The sequence below is a fragment of the Sorex fumeus genome, unplaced genomic scaffold (assembly GCF_029834395.1).
Source record: "Sorex fumeus unplaced genomic scaffold, SorFum_2.1 ptg000030l, whole genome shotgun sequence".
NCBI classification, from domain to species: domain Eukaryota; kingdom Metazoa; phylum Chordata; class Mammalia; order Eulipotyphla; family Soricidae; genus Sorex; species Sorex fumeus.
Window position 1 is genome coordinate 7,159,175 of NW_026606087.1, and position 19,878 is coordinate 7,179,052.

The following is a 19,878-nucleotide window of genomic DNA, read 5'->3' on the forward strand; positions in this document are numbered from 1 at the left end:
ACTGGCCAGGAGAAGATGTCCTTTACCCAAGGCAAATCAAAGTCAGAAGCAGGACTCACATTTCTATTTGGATACCAAAAACTGGATTTAAGATTATATATCTATAGGCTTCTGAATAGACAGTACTACAAGAGCATGCAAATCCACGATAGGGCCAGATTGGTTAAGAAAACATCTGCTCAACAAAGAACATGTTATAAAAATATTTTGAAACCTGAGACATTACCATTTGCACGGCACTAATATATTGTTTTTGTTCCACATAGATGTGTGCTAGGTTCAACCACACATCACTGATATCCGCTGTTGCTTCTCTCACTTGGGCAAATACATCACGAGCTTCACGGAAATATCCTTTGTGAGCCAAAACAGCACCTAAAGTTTTATATATATATAAAAAAATGTTTATATGAAAGAAACTTCTAATTTTAGAGTCACTAAAACAACTAAATGTCCTGGAAAGCAATTTGTTTCATTATAGTTAGAGAGAATATAATTAGCAAAGATTACTTTCAAGGCATTTATTTCACAAATCATTATGGACATCCCACTCTTATTCACCTATGCCATTAGCAGCATACAGATTCTTTGCATCATTTCTGAGTACTTGTTTGTAGATGGCCAGAGCACGATCTTGATGACGTTTTTCCTATAAAAAGATACAAAATATATTTTAAAATTTCAAAAAAGAATCAAATAACTATCATTTTGTTGTTGCTTGTATGTTTTGGGGTCTATACCAATGGTGCTCAGGGCTTACTCCAAGCTCTGTGTTCAGGGATCACTCCTGATGGGCTCAGGGATTCCTGATGGGCTCAGGGGTAACTATGTGCAAGGCAAATCTTTACCCACTGAACAAGGCAAATCTTTACCCACTGAACTATCTCTCTGTCCTTTATTTTTTGTTTTGTTTTGTTTTGTTTTCTTTTTGGGTCATACCTGGCGATGCACAGGGGTTACTTCTGGCTCTGCACTCAGGAATCACTCCTGGTGGTACTCAGGGGACCATATGGAATGCTGGGAATCAAACCCGGGTCAGCCACGTGCAAGGCAAATGCCTACCCTCTGTGCTACTGCTCTAGCCCCTGGTTTTTGTTTTAAGAAACAAAAATGAATCACCTTTTCTCGATCTCGGGTGGGCTGATGCAAAGTCTGGAGCCAGACATTGCCAAGGGCCAGCATAGAGTAAGTGTCACTTTGTGTAGATGGCTGTTTTAAAATTCTCTCAAATTTCTTCTGACCAGGACCCCATTCTTGTTTAGCCAAATGAAGATTACCAATCAATGACCAAGCATCTGGATGGTCCTGAAACAAAAATAAAAGAAACAAAATCTGTATCGGAAATATCAATCATCTTTCTACAATAGCTGACAATTAAGAGGTTTCGTTTTTACTTTCATGGTGTTCAGTGTTTGTTCTGGGATCAGATCCTAACCTCCCACATGCAAATCAGGCACTCAGCTCTTTAAACTTCTCCCTGGCTCCCACTGGAGGGTTTGACAAGTTACACTGACAACAGTGTTTTCCAAACTGAGCTGAGATGGATTATAAAATCAGTTAGTGAGATTTTACAGGGCCAAGGGAGATACTCAGTAGGCTGGAGCACGTGCCTGGCATGCAGAAGCCCTGGATTTGGTTGCCGGAACTAGAAGGGCCTCTGAACACTATTACCAAGGTTGCCCTTGTGGCCTCCTCAGCACTGTGGATTTCAAGCAATACTGGGCTGAGTATCACCCATAGTGGTCCCAGAGCCCCCTGACCACTGCTTGGGAGACAACTTTAACAACTTCCGCTACGCCCCTGCCACACACACACAAAAATCAGTTGTTATCAACATAAGAAATGCAAGATAATGGAATACAATAAAAATATCAATGAGGTAATGGAGTTACAGGAGCAAATAGATTTGGAAAACTTTCATTTATTTGCATGCACAGTTGTATGTACTAGGGTATAATATGAAATACAGTGTACGCACTCTCTCTCTCTCTTCTCTCCCTCTTTCTTTCCCTCTGTCTCCCGTTCTCTCTCCTCTCTTCCTCTCCTCCCTCTCCCTCCCTCTCTGTCTCTGTCTCTCTCTCCCTGCTGTCCCTCTCTCCCTCCCTTTCTCCCTCCCTCCCTCCCCTTTTGTCTTGTCTGGAGGGGAACGATCAGACTTAGCAGGCTGTTCTAAGTCAGACAGAGACCTCCATGTTTCTGTAGGACCACAGCAATTTGTAGGCAAAAGATATCTTTTCATTTGCCCACATGATTGAATCTTGCAGGTCCCATGAAATATAATTCTTTGCTTTTTTGCTAAAAAGGGTGCTCCTGGCAATGCCAAGAAGGGGGCATGCCAGGGTCACAAAAGAACCAAACCCAGTGATGTTGGGGGCCATGAAGTATGGGGGAGCAAAACCTCAGTGCCTTGTACATGCAAGATATGTTCTCTACCACTTTGGCATCTATAATAAGTAAATATACAGTACAGGGAGATGCCAAGGTGTTAGAATGATAGCCATTGAAAGAGTAACTGATTTCGTGAGGGGAAAGTGTAAAATAATTAAGTTTTCAATATTCTTAAAATACCAACCTGATTAATCTGCAGAGCTTCCTTAAACCAATCCGAAGCCTCATAAAAGTTTCCTTTATCTCTAGCCATGGCTCCCAGGCGGAGATAGCCTGAAAATACACAAAATTTTTAGTTTCCAACATTAGCAGAAAAAAGGATCATACTTTTCAAGTCAGACTTTCGAAACAACTCTTTGGTACAGTCATACAATAAATATCAAATGAAAAATATTCATACACTAGGTGAAAAAGTGCCATGGAGGAAAGTCTCAAGTATCATTATAACTAATAGTCTACAAGGTAGAGAGCAACTCTTTTACCATCACACTTTAACTGTTTGGAATTTCAGGTTTCTCTTTTATTCCATTTCTAGTGCTAGCACCCTGGTACCAGTCTTTGTCTTAAGCTAAATGATAAAAACAATTGTAATTTTATATTTCAATTTCACTTGTGTACTCACTGACATTTTCTTTCTTTTTTTTTTTTAATTAAAAAGCTGCTTAAGCTATGGAAAACAGCAAAAGCACGGTATAGGGACTGCTGACTTGAGAACGTGAAATATGGAATATTTCAAGTTGAAATATGGAATATTTCAAGTTACTCTTCTACTTGAATAGTAAGTACCACATAAATATGTTGTTTTTTCTAGAAAATATCACTTTCCTCAAAGAAACCAATATTACTACCTATCAAAATCGATTCGAATTCTGCCTGGCACTCAACAAAAATCTTACTTATTTTAAATCACATTAGCATATATACCTATATGACTCATCAAGTTAATAGCTCCTGACTTAATCAGAGTAAAACATCACAGCTTTAGTTTTTTTGTTTTTGTGCCACAGTTGGCAGTTCTCAGACTTGCTCCCTGGCTATGTTTAGGGATCACTACTGGTTAGGCTCAGGGGACAATCTGGGGTGCCAAGGACTGAATGCTGGGTCAGTCACATGCAAGGCAAGCACCGTACCCCTTATACTATCTTTCTGGCCTCAGCTTTAGATTCCTTTATGAGAAGTATGGTTTGTAAACTTATTTTAATTAATTAAAAACTTCACAATTTATAACATCTATGTTGCAAAAATCCAAGGTTATTTTCAATAACAATTTTCGATAACAATTATTTCAAGGGAAAATATGCTTTTTCTCACAATAATAAATATTACAAAAATGTTTATGTGAAATCAAAGAAGGACTATCATAAAAGGAAATCTATCACCAAATCCACACACCAAGAAATTTTTAAGTCTAATAAAGGCAGTCTAACATATGTTCACTGAAAAAAGCCTAGTTTATGAAATATGAAATAACTGGACTTTAGCTTTTGGTTTTTGGGCCAAACCTGGTGATGCTCAGGGTTACTCCTGGCTCATGTACTCAGGAATTACTCCGGGCTCTGTGCTCAGGAGTCACTCCTGGCAGGGCTCAGGGACCATATAGGGTGCTGGGGAATTGAACGAACATGGGTCAGCCATGTGCACGGGAAGTGCCATACTGCTGTACTATTTCTCTGAGCAATATATATATATGTACATATATATATATACACACACACATATGCATATATATGTATACATATATGTATGCATGTGTGTGTATCTATCTATCTATATATAACATTTCTAGCATAAATAAGTGAAAACACTTTTTTCTTTTTGATTTTTGGGTCATACCTGGTGATGCACAGGTGTTACTCCTGGCTCATGTACTCAGGAATTACTCCTGACAGTGCTTGGGGACCATATGAGATGCTGGGAATCGAACTTGGGTCGGCCACGTTCAAGGCAAATGCCCTACCTGCTGCACTATCGCTCCAACCCCAAAAACACATTTTTTAAAAGGGTGAGGGTTATACCACACCTGGCAGTGGTCATCAGTGCCTGGTTCTATGCTCAGGTAGTATCTGGGGGAAAATACACAGTGCCAGGGATTTTCAGGGGCTGGCTGCATAGAAGGGCAAGTACGTTTTTATTTTTTTCTTTTTGGGTCACACCTGGCTATGCTCAGGGGTTACTCCTGGCTCTGCACTCAGGAGTTACTCCTGGCGGTGCTCAGGGGATCATATGGGATGCTGGGAATCGAACCAGGGTAGGCAAGGCAAACGCCCTACCCGCTGTGCTATCTCTCCTGCTCCAGGGCAAGCACTTTAACTCCTGTACTATCTCTCTCTCTCTCTCTCTCTCTCTCTCTCTCTCTCTCTCTCTCTCTGGCAACAAATTTTCCTTAAAAAAAAAAAATTAAAATTTTAAAATCTATTTATTCAGAGATTATTTTTTTTCTCCAGGCAAAAATGTTCTATCGTTTTTGGGCCACACTCAGTGGACCTGGGGGGCTTCTTTGGGTAAATGTTGGGTGTGGCTCCCAGTAGTGCCTTGGAACTAGTCAGTGCTGGGCATTGACGCAGGGGTTCCCACAGGCAAAGTCTGTGCTCCAGTCCTTTGAGTCAACTCTCCAGCATCTCTAGGCTAAATGTTTACAGCTGTGTGGCACCTATAGATAAAAGTTTAAAATTCTTACAGTCAACATAATTGGGATGTTCTCGTAAGATGTTTTTATAGAGTTTTTCTGCCTCATGGAATTCACACATCGCTTCATAGAGCCTGGCTAAATTGTATGATGTTGTAACAGAAATGGCATTATAATAATGTTCATCATGCTCAGCTTCTGCCTTTGCCCGATCCAATGACGCCAAAAAATATTTCTATGAGGAAAGAAAATTACATTATTAAATAACTTAGTTGAATTATATGCATGAGAAATCATCATCATTAATAGCACTGTAAACTACAGAATCTCAAAATAAAAAAAGTTGATATAGCTAAGGCATGCAATCAAGTTAAAGAATTAAAGATGGGACTATGACTTATTTCCTACCTTTGCTTCGCCAAGATTCCCAAGTCTAAAATGGAGAGCACCCACATTATTCAGAATCTCTGGGGGAACATCAGCCTGTACTTTCTCCTGTAGGATCCGTGTAGCTGTTCCATAGGCTGACAAGGCACCCTGCATTTTCACAGTGGACAGGATAGCAGTGAGTGAAATGTGAGAAAGTCTACTCCAGGTTTATAGAACATACACTGGGGAGAGAATAACCACATTGCCAAAATACCTGTATATCCGTCTGTTCCAAGATTTGTGCCAATTCAATCCAAGCCTCAACATCATCAGGATATTGTTCCGTAACCTTTTTCAAATGTCCCTGGGGTAAAATAGTTTAGAAGGTAAAACATCACACTAATGGGCTGTCAAAGTTAAAAGTAGTGGCTCCTCTAACATGTTCACACTCAAGCATAGTGGGGTTTGATACACTGGGTATATCAATATATACCCAGAGGTTGAAAACCACTAAACATATTTAATAACCAAGTTGTTGCCTCAACTGGAACAAGCTCGGCTATCAATATTGCTTCCAGCATGTTTCTACTAGCAATAACAAGAAACAAGAAGAGCCCAGAGCGAATTAACAGAAAATCACAAAGGTTTTTAAAAAATGTACCTTGGCTATATCTCGTTTTTCTTGATCTTCTGAAGCAGCATATAGAGAGCCAAGAATTTTCATAGTTTCATAATTATTAGGATAAGCTTTTAAAACTTTCTCAAAGCACTGTGATGCATTTTCTTTGTCACCTCGATAAATATACATTTGTCCCAAACCAAAAAATGGCAGCACAAAAGACGATGAGGCAAACTGTGTGGCTTGGTAGTAGTACTGGAAAGCTTGGTCATAATCTTCCTAAAAAAAGGAAAAATAAAACTACCAACAATAGGCACAAAAACTTGTAGAAGACTTAATAAACTATAAATAAAACAGAAGAATAAGGTATTCAGAGAAGTATACAATTACCTTACCTGAACGTGGAATGATCTGGCCAGCTGATAGCAACTTTCCGCTTGCATGGCTTCCACCTCCGTGTTATGGAATGCATGGAGGGCCAAATGCTGCACTTTGCTATAATCCTGAACAGACAAGCATTCAAACAGCAATTACCCGAAAGCAAATGGGCTTAACAGTCTTTCATTAACTGAATCAACAGTAATAATTAACAGTTTTTTCTCATTTCTACTGCTGGTAAATGCAAAAAAATTGTAAACGTTTATGCAGCTTTTAACATATGCCTATCATATATATTTCACTTAAACCCCACAACAATGTTTTAAGGTCGTAGCCCTACTTTGTGATGAGTAACCTAAGAGGTTAAGTTCATTATCGATTGCAATGATAGCAACTGCAATTTAATGAGATCTAGCATGTTCTAAGCACTATTCTAGGTAAGGCACTTCTAGTGGTTCTAATTTTTTTTTTCCTTTTGGGTCACACCGGCGATGTATAGGGGTTACTCCTGGCTCTGCACTCAGGAATCACTCCTAGCGGTGCTCACAGGATCATATGGGATGCTGGGAATCGAACCCGGGTTGGACAAGTGCAATGCAAATACCCTACTCTGTACTATTGTTCCAGCCCAGTTCTAATTTTATTAAAAACAAACAAAAACTTGGGGCCAGAGCAATAGTACAGTGGGTAGTACATGTGCCTTGCGTGTTTCCAGCCCTGGCAACCTATTATATGGCCCCCTGAGCCCTACCAAATGTGATTCCTGAGCGAGGAAATCCTGAGCATCATTTGGGTGTGATCTACAAAAACCCAAACTGCAACCTGATGAGCACCACAACCAGTGAGCACTACAACTAAAATGTTTAAGCAACACGTGTGTGTTCTCTGGTCATCGCAAGCAACAACAACATCTGAAGGGAAAGATGGAGGAAGTCGATTAAAAACTTTTTTTGGTTAAAAATGTTAATTTAGGGGCTGGACTGACAGCACAGCAGGTAGGGCATTTGCCTTGCACGCGGCTGAACCCGGGTTCAATTCCCAGCATCCCATATGGTCCCCTGAGAATGGCCAGGAGTAATTCCTGAGTGCATGAACCAGGAGTAACCCCTGTTAATCGCTGGGTGTGACCCAAAAAGAAAAATAAATAAATAAATAAATATTTTTAAAAATGTAATTTATGGGATCAGAGATAGTACAGTGGGTGTTTGCCTTGCATGCGGCTGGTCTGGTTTCAATCCCAGGCACCCTGTAGGGTCCCCTCAGCTCTGCCAACAGTATCCCTAAGTGCAGAGCCATAAGTAAGTCCTGTGCAGTAAGGAGTGATTCCTCTCCCTCACCAAAAAAACTGTAACTGTTCATTGGAATAATAGTAAAGGAAAAATGTTCAGTTTGTTTTGCTAAGAACACTATTTCCCAATTTTTATTAGTCCCTGATTCACAGCACATCTTTTAGACAATTCTATTTGAAATTTAATTATCACTGTATTCAAGATTAGATTCTATTTAAAAAAATCTCATTCAAGGGACTGGGGAATAACATAATAGGCTGGAGTGCACATTTGCACATAGGAGCATGAATGGTTCCCTGCATGGTTCCCTGCATACCTTGCCAAAAGAAACACCCAGGCACCCTCAGGTGTTGTTCCAAAAGCAAAACAAAACCCTCACTACTTCTATCTTCTTCAGCACAATCGAGATTTCTCCTTTTCAATCTACTCCCCACCACTTCAACCCACCATTTCTTGTTCTTAATCCACTCTAAATTCTCTTTCCATCAAAAGATTACTTAATTTTATTTTTTTTAATTCAATTTTTTGTTTTTGGGGCATATCTAGTAATGCTTAGAGATTACTTCTGGTTCTACACTGAGGAATTACTCTTGGCAGTGCTCAGGAGACCATAATGGGATGCTGAGGACAGAAACCAGGTTGGCTGAATACATGGCAAACACCCTAACCGCTATACTATCATTCTGGCCCCTAAGACACCGAGTTTTAATTTGAGCTTTTTTCTTGAGGTCTGTACTAAATACTCCAGGAATCATAATTGCTACAATCCATAAACACACTTTAACGCTCAATTACTAAAGTGTCTTGGTGTTAATAATACCTTTTTCTGTCCAGTTAAATTACTATTTTGTAGGGAAGGCACTGCAGTATGGTGATCAGTATATTAAGCTTTTTCTAGCTACAGAAAGGGAAATCAAAGTATCGTGAGGCTGCTGTAATGATAAACTGAGAAAATGTATGTGAACATATTCTGTAAATCTTAAAGACAAACAAGCAGTGAAGGATTACCTCTAAGAATGACATTATCATTATTTATATGGCAAATTTCTTAGTACTCCCAGTGCCCCAGATCAGAAGGAACATTCCTTATATACAAGGGAAACTGGTATACAGTCAAATATTTAGATTTAGGACTTTTCTCTCCCTCCTTCCCTCATTCCCTTATTGCCTTCCTATAAAGATCAAATTAGCTTGTGTAGTGTTCATTTTATACAATGACATTTCATTTTTCTTAAGATACATTTCCAATTTCTCACTAAATTGCAATACTGAAAGCTAACAGTTTTAGCCTAAATATTAATCAACCAATCATTACAAAAAGAGTATTCTATATTACTTAAAAAAGAGTGTTTTGTGTTACTTAAATGGCCCATTACCCAGATTCCACTGGCTAATAAATGCCTACCATATGCTATAATCTTATAAACAAAGCTACTGAAAAATATAAACAAAAGAGATCAATCAAACTACTAAAACGATTTTATAGATCTGTGCCTTTCTGTATCAACTACCTATACTGGTACATGTTTTAAAAAAGTAAACAACTTTCCTCCTGAAAATTTAGTTTAGGAGCTTTCACTGTTTTTTGTTTCTGGGGCATGCCTGGTGGTGCTCAAGGGAATATGCAGTGCCAGGACTGAACCAGAGTAGCCCCCCCCACACAAGGTTTAAATGCGTTAGCCCTTGTACTATATCTCCAGACAAGAGGTTTTACTACTTGGTGAAAACCCTTCCTCTTTCACTTTAGATCACTTCCTCTTTCATTTTCTACCTCAGAGCAATGAAATACTGACATTTGTTTACATATCTCTTTCTCCCATGAAACTGAATTCCTTGAGTGCAGATATTGGGTCTTATTGATTTACATGCACCCAACCAGGTGCTGAGTAGCATTTAAAGGGTCAATGAACATGAGAAGAATGAAAAAATGTGCCTGCCAAAAGATAAAGAGGATAAACTAAAAAAAACCCCAACTTGACATTTTCAAATTTCTTCAAGGTTAAAAAGTATCAACTGCAGTACAGAAAAACAAAAATGAGAGTGATAAGTGACCTTTCCTACCTTTTTGAAGAAAAAGTGATTTGCTAAGTGGTTCAATACCATTGGGTTGCTGGGGTCGATAGTATAGGCTCTGGAAAGAAGTTGGACACCATTTTTGATGGAATCAGCCTAGAAGAAAAATGACAATAGCAGGGTTGATTGAAAACATTACTTAACTAGGATTTTCTACATATTCTCAAGAAATAAGGTTATATAAATTGAAGTTTATATTCCAGAATAACTCATTTTTAATAAACCTTCACCACAGAGAAAATATTTGGAGGCAAACTGTTATAATTTATTATTATTTTTTAAACGAACAATTGCAGAAGCAACCTATTCTTGCCCTCTGATATTGGACACCTATTTTAAAAAAGGTAAAATAAAAAAAAATCTCTGACCCCTAATTTACTGCTAATACTTTAGCCAAATAAAAGAAAATACTTTTAATATTGTCTTTTTTTCTAAATTCTAGTTGAACTTCTAGTGGTGAGTTTTGTTTCTTTTTATTCAATCACTATGGAAATTAGAGTTATCCATGATTGAATTTCAGATACAATGTTGCAAAACCCATCCCTTCAACAGTGCCCACTTCCCTCCACAAATGCCCTTCTGCCTGCCGCCCCCCCCTGCCATTTGCCTCCCGCTCTATCATAAGAAACACTTTGAAAAAAAATATATATATACATCTTTGCAATGTGATTTATAGTAAAGATGTATACTACTGTTGCTGATAGGGTTTCATCTACAACAGCTGACATCATCTTCCAGCTCCACCTCCTCCTCCCAGTTGAGCGCTTCCCTCCACCATAGATGCTGCCAACTTCCTGTCATGTTCCCAGCCCGCTCCAGTGGCATGTTTCCTACTGAATACTAGTTCTCATATTTTTTTGTTCCCACTGCCTTTGGGTATTCATTAGCTCACCATTCTGTTTAAGTCTTGCCTATAAGAGAGATCATTCTGTGTTGGTCTCCCTCCCTCTAACTTCACTCAACATGATACTCTCCTGGTCTCTCCATGTAGCATCAAATTTCATGACTTTTATCTTTTCTTATGGCCAAGTAATATTCCACAGTTTCTTTATCCAGTTATCTATTCTTAGACACTTGGGTTGTTTCCAGATTTTGGCTATTGTAGATAGTACTGCAAGGAACACAGGCGTGCTAGTGTCTTCTCTCCATTTTGTTTTTTGGGCCCTTGGGAGTATATTTCAAGAAGTGGAGTTGCTAGGTCAAACGAAAGCTCAATGCTTAGATTTTTTTGTGAATCTCCTTGTTGTTTCCTGAAAGGCTGGACCTTTTGACACTCCCACCAGCAGTGAACGAGAGTCCCTTTTCTCCACGACTGCACCAGCACTGGTTGTTTTTATTCTTTTTGATGTGAGTCATGTATGTCAGTCTGAGTGGCATGAGACAACATTTCATTGTTGTTTTGACTTGTATTTCCCTGAGAACTAGTGATATAGAGCATTTCTTCATGTGCTTTTTGTATTTCCTCTTTGAGAAGTTTCTGTTCAACTGTTCCCATCTCTTGATGGGTTGGATGTTTTTTCTTGTAAAGTTCTACCAGTGCCTTATACAGCTTTGATATTAACCCTTTATCAGATGAGTGTTGGTAAATAATTTCTCTCATTCTTTGGGTTGTTTTTTTTTATCCTGTAAGACTGTATTTTTATTCTTAGTGAGACCAAACCCATAGCCTCACATGAGACATGAGCTCTACACTGAATCATATCCCCATCCTAAGACTGCATTATTATTTTGGGGGCAGAGTGGAAGGAGAACCCCAGGCGGTACTCAGAAGGCTCCAGTGGCTCCTCCTGGTAATTCTTAGTCAACTAAGTGGCAGTTCAATGTAAAGGCGTGAAGATGTGACACTGCTTGGACCAGGTGAGGATCAGGGGCCTTCTCTAAGGCAGCATCTGGTGCTTTGGGGATCATATATTGCCAGGAATTCTTCAATTGCCATGATTGCACTTTTTTTGTGGGGGGGGGGGGGTGGCACACTTGGCTCTATGCCACGAATTATTCCTGGAGGTGTTTAAGGGAACATATGCAGTGTTGAGGACAACTGCCTTAACCCCTGTACAATCTCTCTGGCCCTGCAAAAGACAACTGCCTTAACCCCTGTACTGTCTCTCTGACCCCAACAATGCATTTTATTATTTTGGTTTTGGGGACATATTCATTGTGCTCAGATCTTACTCCTGGCTCGGTGCTCTGGTGAGGGTCAGGGGACCATATGGGTGCTGAGAATTGGACTCAGGTTGGCCACAAGCAAGGCGAGTACCCCCCGAATTGTATTTTATCTCTTTAGCCTCAAATAGTACAATGTAAAACAGTTGTTGATATATTTAACCACCCTTATCCTGCTTACAGAATTGAGACTGTGTACCCTTGAAGATCTTTTAATATCAGCAAGGAAAGCTCTTCCCCTTTTACTTTACTTCAAATCCTACAGGATAAATCATAACTGAGCTAAACTAGTGAAGATAATCTACTTGCCTTTTCTGCAGAAATTCTCAACTGGGGAAGAAGTGAGATAAGATGTTTTTATCACAGCTCTGAGAAGGAGCTGGCACGTAGTGGACAGAATTGGGATACTGCTACACAACTTACAGTGAGTGAGGTAATTCTCTTCAATAAAGAACTACCCAGCCCTGAAAACTCTGGAAGGTTCTTGGAATGGGGGCAGGCAGAGTCCCATCACGACCATCAGAAAACGTGGCAGTCCCCACATCTACCTGCCAACTTGCCAGCAGAGAAATCGGTCAGAGAAATCGGTCAGTTCCACAACTAATCACAAAAAGAACATGATGCCACTCAATCTTCCCAGATAGAGGTGTGGGGCCTTCTAGGAATGGGAGTAGGCAGAGTCCCCTTTCGGCCTGAAGGCAAAGAAGCCCACAGCCACAACCGACATCCTCGGACATAGAAAGGGCCCAGCTCCACAACTGAACTTCATCAAGCTGCAAAGCCACCACCAAACTGTTCCAGCGCCACACAACCTGGATTGTGCAGCTACAAATGCAACACCTCTAAATTTCATGGTACTGTCTACCAAACAGGATCACAGCAAATCTGATGGGAAAGTTGTGGAGAAGACCACAAAACTCAATGAGCAAAAACAGTAACAGAAGATTCAATTAGCACCAACCAAACCGGTAAAACCTTAAACAATGACTTCAGTAACACCATTGTCAGATAGAACAAATATCACACATTAACTTTTATTGATCTAAATTTTGAAATTTCATTTGCCTTGGTGTGGTAACAAACAATATGAAATAAATTTGTTTGTGTCTAATAAGGGGACAGACTGGGTGGTGGGTGGGAAACTGGGGACTCTAGTGGTGGGATTGGTCCTGGAACATTGAATGCGTGAGACAACTGCATTATGAACAAATCACAATGTTATTAAAAAAAAAAAAAGAATTACCTAGCTCCCAAATAGCAATATGCAGAGTCTAAGAAACATGGGAATACTCTCTAGATAGTTACATACAAGAAGCACTTTGGGGGGCTGGAGCGATAGAACAGCGGATAGGATGTTTGCCTTGCACGCAGCAGATCTGGGTTCGATTCCCAGCATCCCATATGGTCCCCTGAGCACCGCCAGGAGTAATTCCTGAGTGCAGAGCCAGGAGTAACCCTGTGCATTGCCGGGTGTGACCCAAAAAGCAAATAAATAAATAAATAAATAAAAATAAAAGAAGCAATTTGGGATGCTTCAGTCTGGAGAACATCTCTATTTTTTTAGTATTTTGTTATGGGGCTACAACTGGCAGTATTCAGGGATCACTTCTGGTGAAACTTAGGGGATTATATGCAGTGCTGGGGATTAAATAGGAGTTGGTTTCATATAAGAGAAGTGCCTTGGCTCCTGTATTCTCAGGCCCCAAGAACTTCTCTTAAAGAAAGACTTGCGGCGGGGGGGGGGGGGTAGGAAAAGTGGGATCCACATACCACCCTGCTCAGGGCTCACTTCTGCCTCTGTGTTCAAGGAGCACTCCTGGCAGGTTTGGGGGACCCTGTGGGGTGCTGGGGAATGAACCTGGGTTTGTCACATGTCAGGCAAGTGTTCTACCAACCATACTATTACTCCAGTTCCTAAAAGAAAGTCTTTTAGTCTCTTTCACCTTTCCTTCTGAGGCAGTGGTTTAGAGGTGCAGGAACCATAAGGTGACAGACTCATTCATAATAGGAAGAAAGGCCACATAATGAGTAGAAAAGGGAAAACCTGGGTTGGAGGAGGAGGCATCTAATTTGTAAAAAAAAAGAAAAAGAATTCTTAAGTTTAAAAGTTGCTGTTTTACTACTTTCTGCTACTTGTAACTGAACATATTTCTAACTATACAGCCGGTAATCACTCATTTGCATTGGCAAAATTCACATACCTATGAAAAGACAGTGCTTTGCTCTTCAAGCCTTTGTTTTCCCTTGAACACTTATCTCTCCTCTTTGTTTCTTTGCTTATTTTTTTCCACTCTAGAGAAGTCTCTGTTCTCTCTTGAACACAAATTTCTCATTCTTTCTTTCTTTCCTCATATCTTTCTAAATAGTTTCAATAAAAACTATTTTGCTTCACTAAAAAAATTAACTAAAAAAAGCAAACTTGGGTAACCCATTGGTAGCATATATCTTAATTAAAAGGCTCTCCTATTAGTATGAACAGTCATTCACTGTTCGTAACAGAGACAGAAATTTGCATTTGGAGTAGTATCCTAATAACTGGGGTGTTATAATCTGAAATCCCGATTTTTTATAAAGTCTGGCTTAAGTATTTCAGATTAGGAACTATGGACCTGGCAAATCAGTCAGGAAGTAGAAAATTTTCACTCACATACCTCTTTATTGTTGAGTTCTAGAACAGCTAATCCAACCAATGCTCCCACGCATTTCGAATTGAGTTCCAGGGCTCTGCTGAATGCCAGACGAGCTTTTTCCAGTTTGTTAAGTTTCACAAAGCAATGGCCCATTCCTAAACGAACTTCAGCTAAAAAGTAAAATCAAGTCATTCAGTCTGTCACACTAAGAAACTTTCAGGTTCAAGTTTTAAAAAATGCTATAACATTCTCTAGGGCTGGAGCGATAGCACAGCAGTAGGGCATTTGCCTTGAGTGCAGCCGGCCCGGCTAGCTACCGGGAGTATCTCGCCTGCACGGCAAAGCCTGGCAAGCTACCCATGACGTATTCAATATGCCAAACACAGTAAGAACGAGTCTCACGATAAAGACATTACTGGGCTCATTCGAGCAAATCAATGAACAATGGGAAGACAGTGCTACAGTGTGCTATAGCATTCTCTATGATTTGCAAAATCCCTATATTAAGCTATAATACCAAATCTTTTGATTATATATCACAAACTTGGTTTTGCTGAAGTTAGATCATACCACTTCTCCATCCCTGCATCCTTACCCTTTTTCATGGATAGTTACTGGCATTATTTGCGGACTGTGGGCTGGATCACACCGGGAGTTGCTTAAGGGCTTTTCCCAGCTTTGAGCTCAGGAGTCATTTCCAGTGGTGCTTGGGGGACCATGCAGTGCCCACAGATCAAAATAGGATAGGCAAACACTATATCCCTTTGTTATTCTCCAGCCCATTTTTGTTGCCTTCCAACACTGTTGCTTATAAGCATTTTCACTAATTTTTGAAGAACAATTTTAAAACAGAAGAAAAAGTTTCACTGGGGCTCTAAATATTGTGACCAACAACATACACATACTATCGTTTTTTTTTTCTTTTTCTTTTTGGGTCACCCCAGCAATGCTTAGGGGTTACACCTGGCTCTGTAATAAGGCATTACTCTTGGTAGTACTGGGGGAATCATATGAGATGTTGGAGATGCGAACCTGGGTCAGCCACATGCAAGGCAAATGCCCTACCCAATGTACATCACTCCGGCCCCTATCATTTTCTTCAAAGATCTATTTATAGGGCTGGACAAGGTGCTTGTGGGTAGGGTGCTTGCCTTCTAAGCAACTAACCCAGATTCAATCCCTGGTACCCTGCATGGTCCCCAAGCACTGCCAGAAGAAAGCCCCAAATACCCACTCAGTGTGGCTTCAAAACCAAAAAAACAAACAAAAAAAATAAAAACAAACAAAAAAACCAAAAAACCCCAAAGATTAATTTATATATGCTTACACATATCCAATGTCAAAATACAATCTAAGACCTAGGTTCCTCTCACATTCTAGGGCCAGGCTCTCCTGAGGTTACTAGATTCTACCCTTTTCAACTTTTTGAGGATACTGCTTCAGCAACCCTCCTGCATCAAATTTTTCTTGGAATAGTTCATTCTCATCCACAAAGGACCATTTATCTTTTTTTTCTTTCTTTTTTTTTTTTTTTTTTTTTTTTGCTTTTTGGGTCACACCTGGAGATGCACAGGGGTTACTCCTGGCTCATGCACTCAGGAATTACTCCTGGTGGTGCTTGAGAACCATATGGGATGCTGGGAATCAAAACTGGGTTGGCTGCGTGCAAGGCAAATGCCCTGCCCACTGTACTATCGCTCTAGCCCCTCATTTACCATCTTAAATCCCTCTTGATTTTAATTTCTAGTCCCCTTACCACCACATTCACTTTCTTCTTTTGGAAGAAAAATTCCTTGTGAAATCTGTCTACACTAGTTTCACTAATTCCTTTCCTTTGCTTTCAAACCATCCCAATAGAGGATTTCACCCTGATCATTCTTGTAAAACTACCTTTAATCAAAGTCACTAATGATTTGTTTGCTGCTAAAGCTATGGATCAGTTTTCACTCCTATTCTACGGGCCTAAAAACAAATTTGACATGGCTGGATACTTCCTCCAGGAGACATCCTACATTTGTCTTTAAGGACATGCACTTTCTCTTTTTCTCCTACATCTCTGGCTGCTCCTTTGAGTCCTTTGCTGATTCTCCTTCATCTCCCCAAACCCTATGTATCACTGTGACTACAGTATTCATGCACGGGCCTCTTCTCTCTCTACATTCACTCCTGACTTCCTCATACTTTCATAGCCTTATACATTATCTATCTGGGGATGGTTTCCAAATTAGTTACTTTGGCCTACACCTTTTTCTTGAACTCAGCCCTTCTGAAATTCCACTTGTGTTTTTAAAAGGCTTTTCAAATTTTAAATATCTTTTCTTCTGCCACACCCAGAAATGCTCCGGGCTTACTCCTGACAGGCTCAGGGAACCAGGATGGGGTGCAGGGTATTGAACCCGGGTTGGATGCGTGCAAGGTAAGTGCCCAATCTGATATACTATCACTCTGGCCCCATCAAACTTAAATATCTTAGTTCTTCTTGGACTATTTTCCAAATGCAGTAAAATGTAACCCTACTCTTCCAAAGGAGTTACCTTGAGCTATTCAGATGTTATATACATTGTATCTACTGTATTAGTTCTCCCTTCCAAACATATTTAGACAGGTCAGGAAGATTGCTCAGGAGACAGAAGCACATGCTTGGCACTGTAGAGCCTCCCTAGCACCACCTGGTATAGCTCTGGTGGCCCCCAGTATCCCTAGAGAGCCTTCTTTTACCCCCAGGAATCTTCCAATATATAAGCAGGAATAAAATCTGACCACTTGTAAATCTACTATTACCACCCTGGCAAAAGACACAATTACCTCTGGCCTGTGTAACTGCAATATCTTCAACTTGGTGTCCCTACTCCTGCTCTTGCCTCTGGACCCCATACTCGTTTTCAATCTTATGCCCAAACAATCCTCTTATTTTAATTTTTTAATTTGTTTTGGTTTGGGGGTCACGGGTAGCTTGCCAAGCTCTGCCGTGCGGGTGATGTATTCAATATGCCAAAAACAGTAACAATAAAGTCTCCAATGGAGACGTTACTGGGCCTGCTGGAGCAAATCGATGAACAACGGGAGGACAGTGACAGTGACAGGTTTGGGGGTCAAAACCAGCAGTTCTAAGGGCTCACTTTTGGCTCTGCAGTCAGGGATCACTCCCAGGAGGTTTGGGGAGCCATATAGGGTGCTTGGGATTGAACCTGGGTCTTCCATGTGAAGGTAAAGATTCCCTATACTAATGTTCCAGGCTCAGACCCTCATTATATAAATTGACAGTGCCCTGTCAAATTAAAGTGACAGAGACCTGTCTTGCACATAGTCTGCCCAGTTTGAGCCCCAGCACTAAATATGGTCTCCCAAACTATGCTAGTAGTTATCCCTGGGCATGGAGAAAGAGTAAGTCCTGAGCATCACTGGGTGTGGCCCCCAAACAAACAAAAACCAAATCATACATTTCTTAGAACTTAAAAGATTTTTCTCTTACCTGGACATCCTGGATTAGTGCGTAATGCTTTCTTATAGTATGCGAGAGCTCCTCTGTAATCCTTCTTGTTGAAAGAAATGCAAGCTTTACCTGCAATGAGTTTTTAGAATTATAGACGGTCCAATTTAAAACCCAAGTTTTGTATGCTACACAGTAGCTGAACTAATTAAACTGAACTCTCAGGAATATATGAACATAGTGAAAATTACTTTATATTAAAGTAGTTTTCCACAATATGGAAGGATCTCGGTAATCTTAAAATTGAGCTGCCATCCGACCCAGTAATTCCACTCTTGGGTATCTACCCCCAGAAAAGAAAACTGTTCATTCAAAAGTACATATGTTTACCATCATTCACTGTAGCACTCAGTACCAAAGCTAAGATTTGGAGACAATCTAGATGTCCAATGGCCCACAAGTGGATTAAAAAGATGTGGTATACACAATGGAATACTAAGCAGTTGTAAGGAATGATAAAATCATGCAATCCGCAGTAACATGGGTGGAACTACAGGATATCATGTTAAAATGAAGCCAGAAGAAACTGAGGTGCCATCCGACCCGGCAATTCCACTCTTGGGTATCTACCCCCAGAAAAGGCATGCAGGTCCCGGGGTGGAGATCTCCAAGGCTGCTCAGATTGGGGCTGAGCATCCTCCACCCAGATCCTCCATGTTCCAGTAGGCAGGGTCACACCCACCAACTGCGCCCGCCCCCCCCCCCCCCCCCCAGGTAATCCCATCAATGGCAAAGACCCAGAGACTATAAAACTCAGCTCCCAAAGGCAGCGGAGTTTATCTTATTATCTCATTCTTACTTTGGACAACCTGACAGGCTACCGAGTGCAACGTGCCCACACAGCAGAGTCTGGCAAACTCCCCGTGGTGTACCCAATATGCCAAATACCAGTAACAATGATGGGTCTCATTCTCCTAGCCCTGAAAGAACCTTGAATATGGCACTTTTTAAATTCTCAGGGCTAGGGCGAAGGAGACGTTACTGGTGCCTGCTTGAGGCAATTGACAAACAATAGGATGATCATGATCGTAAAGCCAGAAGAAAAAGGATAAACACAGGATGATCTCACTTATATGTGGAAGTTACACTAACTGGGTAAGGGAATGCCTAGATTTAAAGGGGGGATACCTAGATCACCCTTGGCCCCAGAGTACAGGGAAGAGAAAGAAAGAAAGAGAGAGGAGGGGAGGTGGGGCGGGGAAGAGACAGATGGGAATGGTGGACAGAAGTAAAGGGCATTTAGGAACCACAAAGCTAACGACACAAATCATGAGACCCAAAATTTAACAACCAAACTTAAAAAACAGTACCTGTGTGTAGGGGTAGGGGCATATGAGGGAACCTGGGACCACTGGTGAAGGGAAGCTGACACTGGTGATGGGATCAATGCTGGAACATCCTATGTCTAAACCCCAACTATGAATAAACGCAAATCACATTGCTCTAATAAAATTTTTTTTTGTAAAAGATACAGCAGTTTTCTGTAAAGGTATACTAATTTGTGCTTGTAAAGAGGATAGTCTTGGCTAAATGTTAAAAAAACTATTAAAATAGCTTGTAGTTATATGAATAGATTGTTTATTGAAGTTTTTTAGAAGTGGATAGCAACTTATTAATAGGTATATTTTGTTTCTAAAATTTCAACAGAAATCATTATGCTTTATAGTTTTATTTGTTGTTGCTACAGTTTTTGTTTTGGGGCCACACCCAGCAATGCTCAGGGTCTACTCCGGGCTCTGCACTGTGGGATCACTCCTGGAGGGGTCAGGGTACTAGATGTTGCCAGTTGAACCTGGGTCAACCATGTGCAAGGCAAGTGCTGTACTCGCTGTACTATCACTCTAGCCCCTACA

The 19,878-nt window shown here is 40.5% G+C and overlaps 1 protein-coding gene and 1 non-coding gene across 2 annotated transcripts in view; both read right to left on the reverse strand.

Annotated features, from left to right (window-relative positions):
• Positions 1-19,878, reverse strand: part of CTR9 (CTR9 homolog, Paf1/RNA polymerase II complex component) — a 39,970-nt gene that overhangs the window by 14,610 nt on the left and 5,482 nt on the right. The window contains exons 5-16 of the mRNA XM_056116050.1: positions 18,008-18,097; positions 14,557-14,705; positions 9,731-9,838; positions 6,398-6,505; positions 6,045-6,281; positions 5,658-5,747; positions 5,423-5,551; positions 5,066-5,249; positions 2,573-2,661; positions 1,120-1,305; positions 562-649; positions 227-375 (exon numbers count right to left, since the gene is read on the reverse strand). Coding sequence (XP_055972025.1) covers positions 227-375; positions 562-649; positions 1,120-1,305; positions 2,573-2,661; positions 5,066-5,249; positions 5,423-5,551; positions 5,658-5,747; positions 6,045-6,281; positions 6,398-6,505; positions 9,731-9,838; positions 14,557-14,705; positions 18,008-18,097 — 1,607 coding nt within the window. The remainder of the gene's footprint in view (positions 1-226; positions 376-561; positions 650-1,119; positions 1,306-2,572; positions 2,662-5,065; positions 5,250-5,422; positions 5,552-5,657; positions 5,748-6,044; positions 6,282-6,397; positions 6,506-9,730; positions 9,839-14,556; positions 14,706-18,007; positions 18,098-19,878) is intronic.
• Positions 2,132-2,272, reverse strand: LOC130025649 (small Cajal body-specific RNA 3). Its single transcript, XR_008792774.1, has one exon. It is a non-coding gene; the product is annotated as a small Cajal body-specific RNA 3 (non-coding RNA).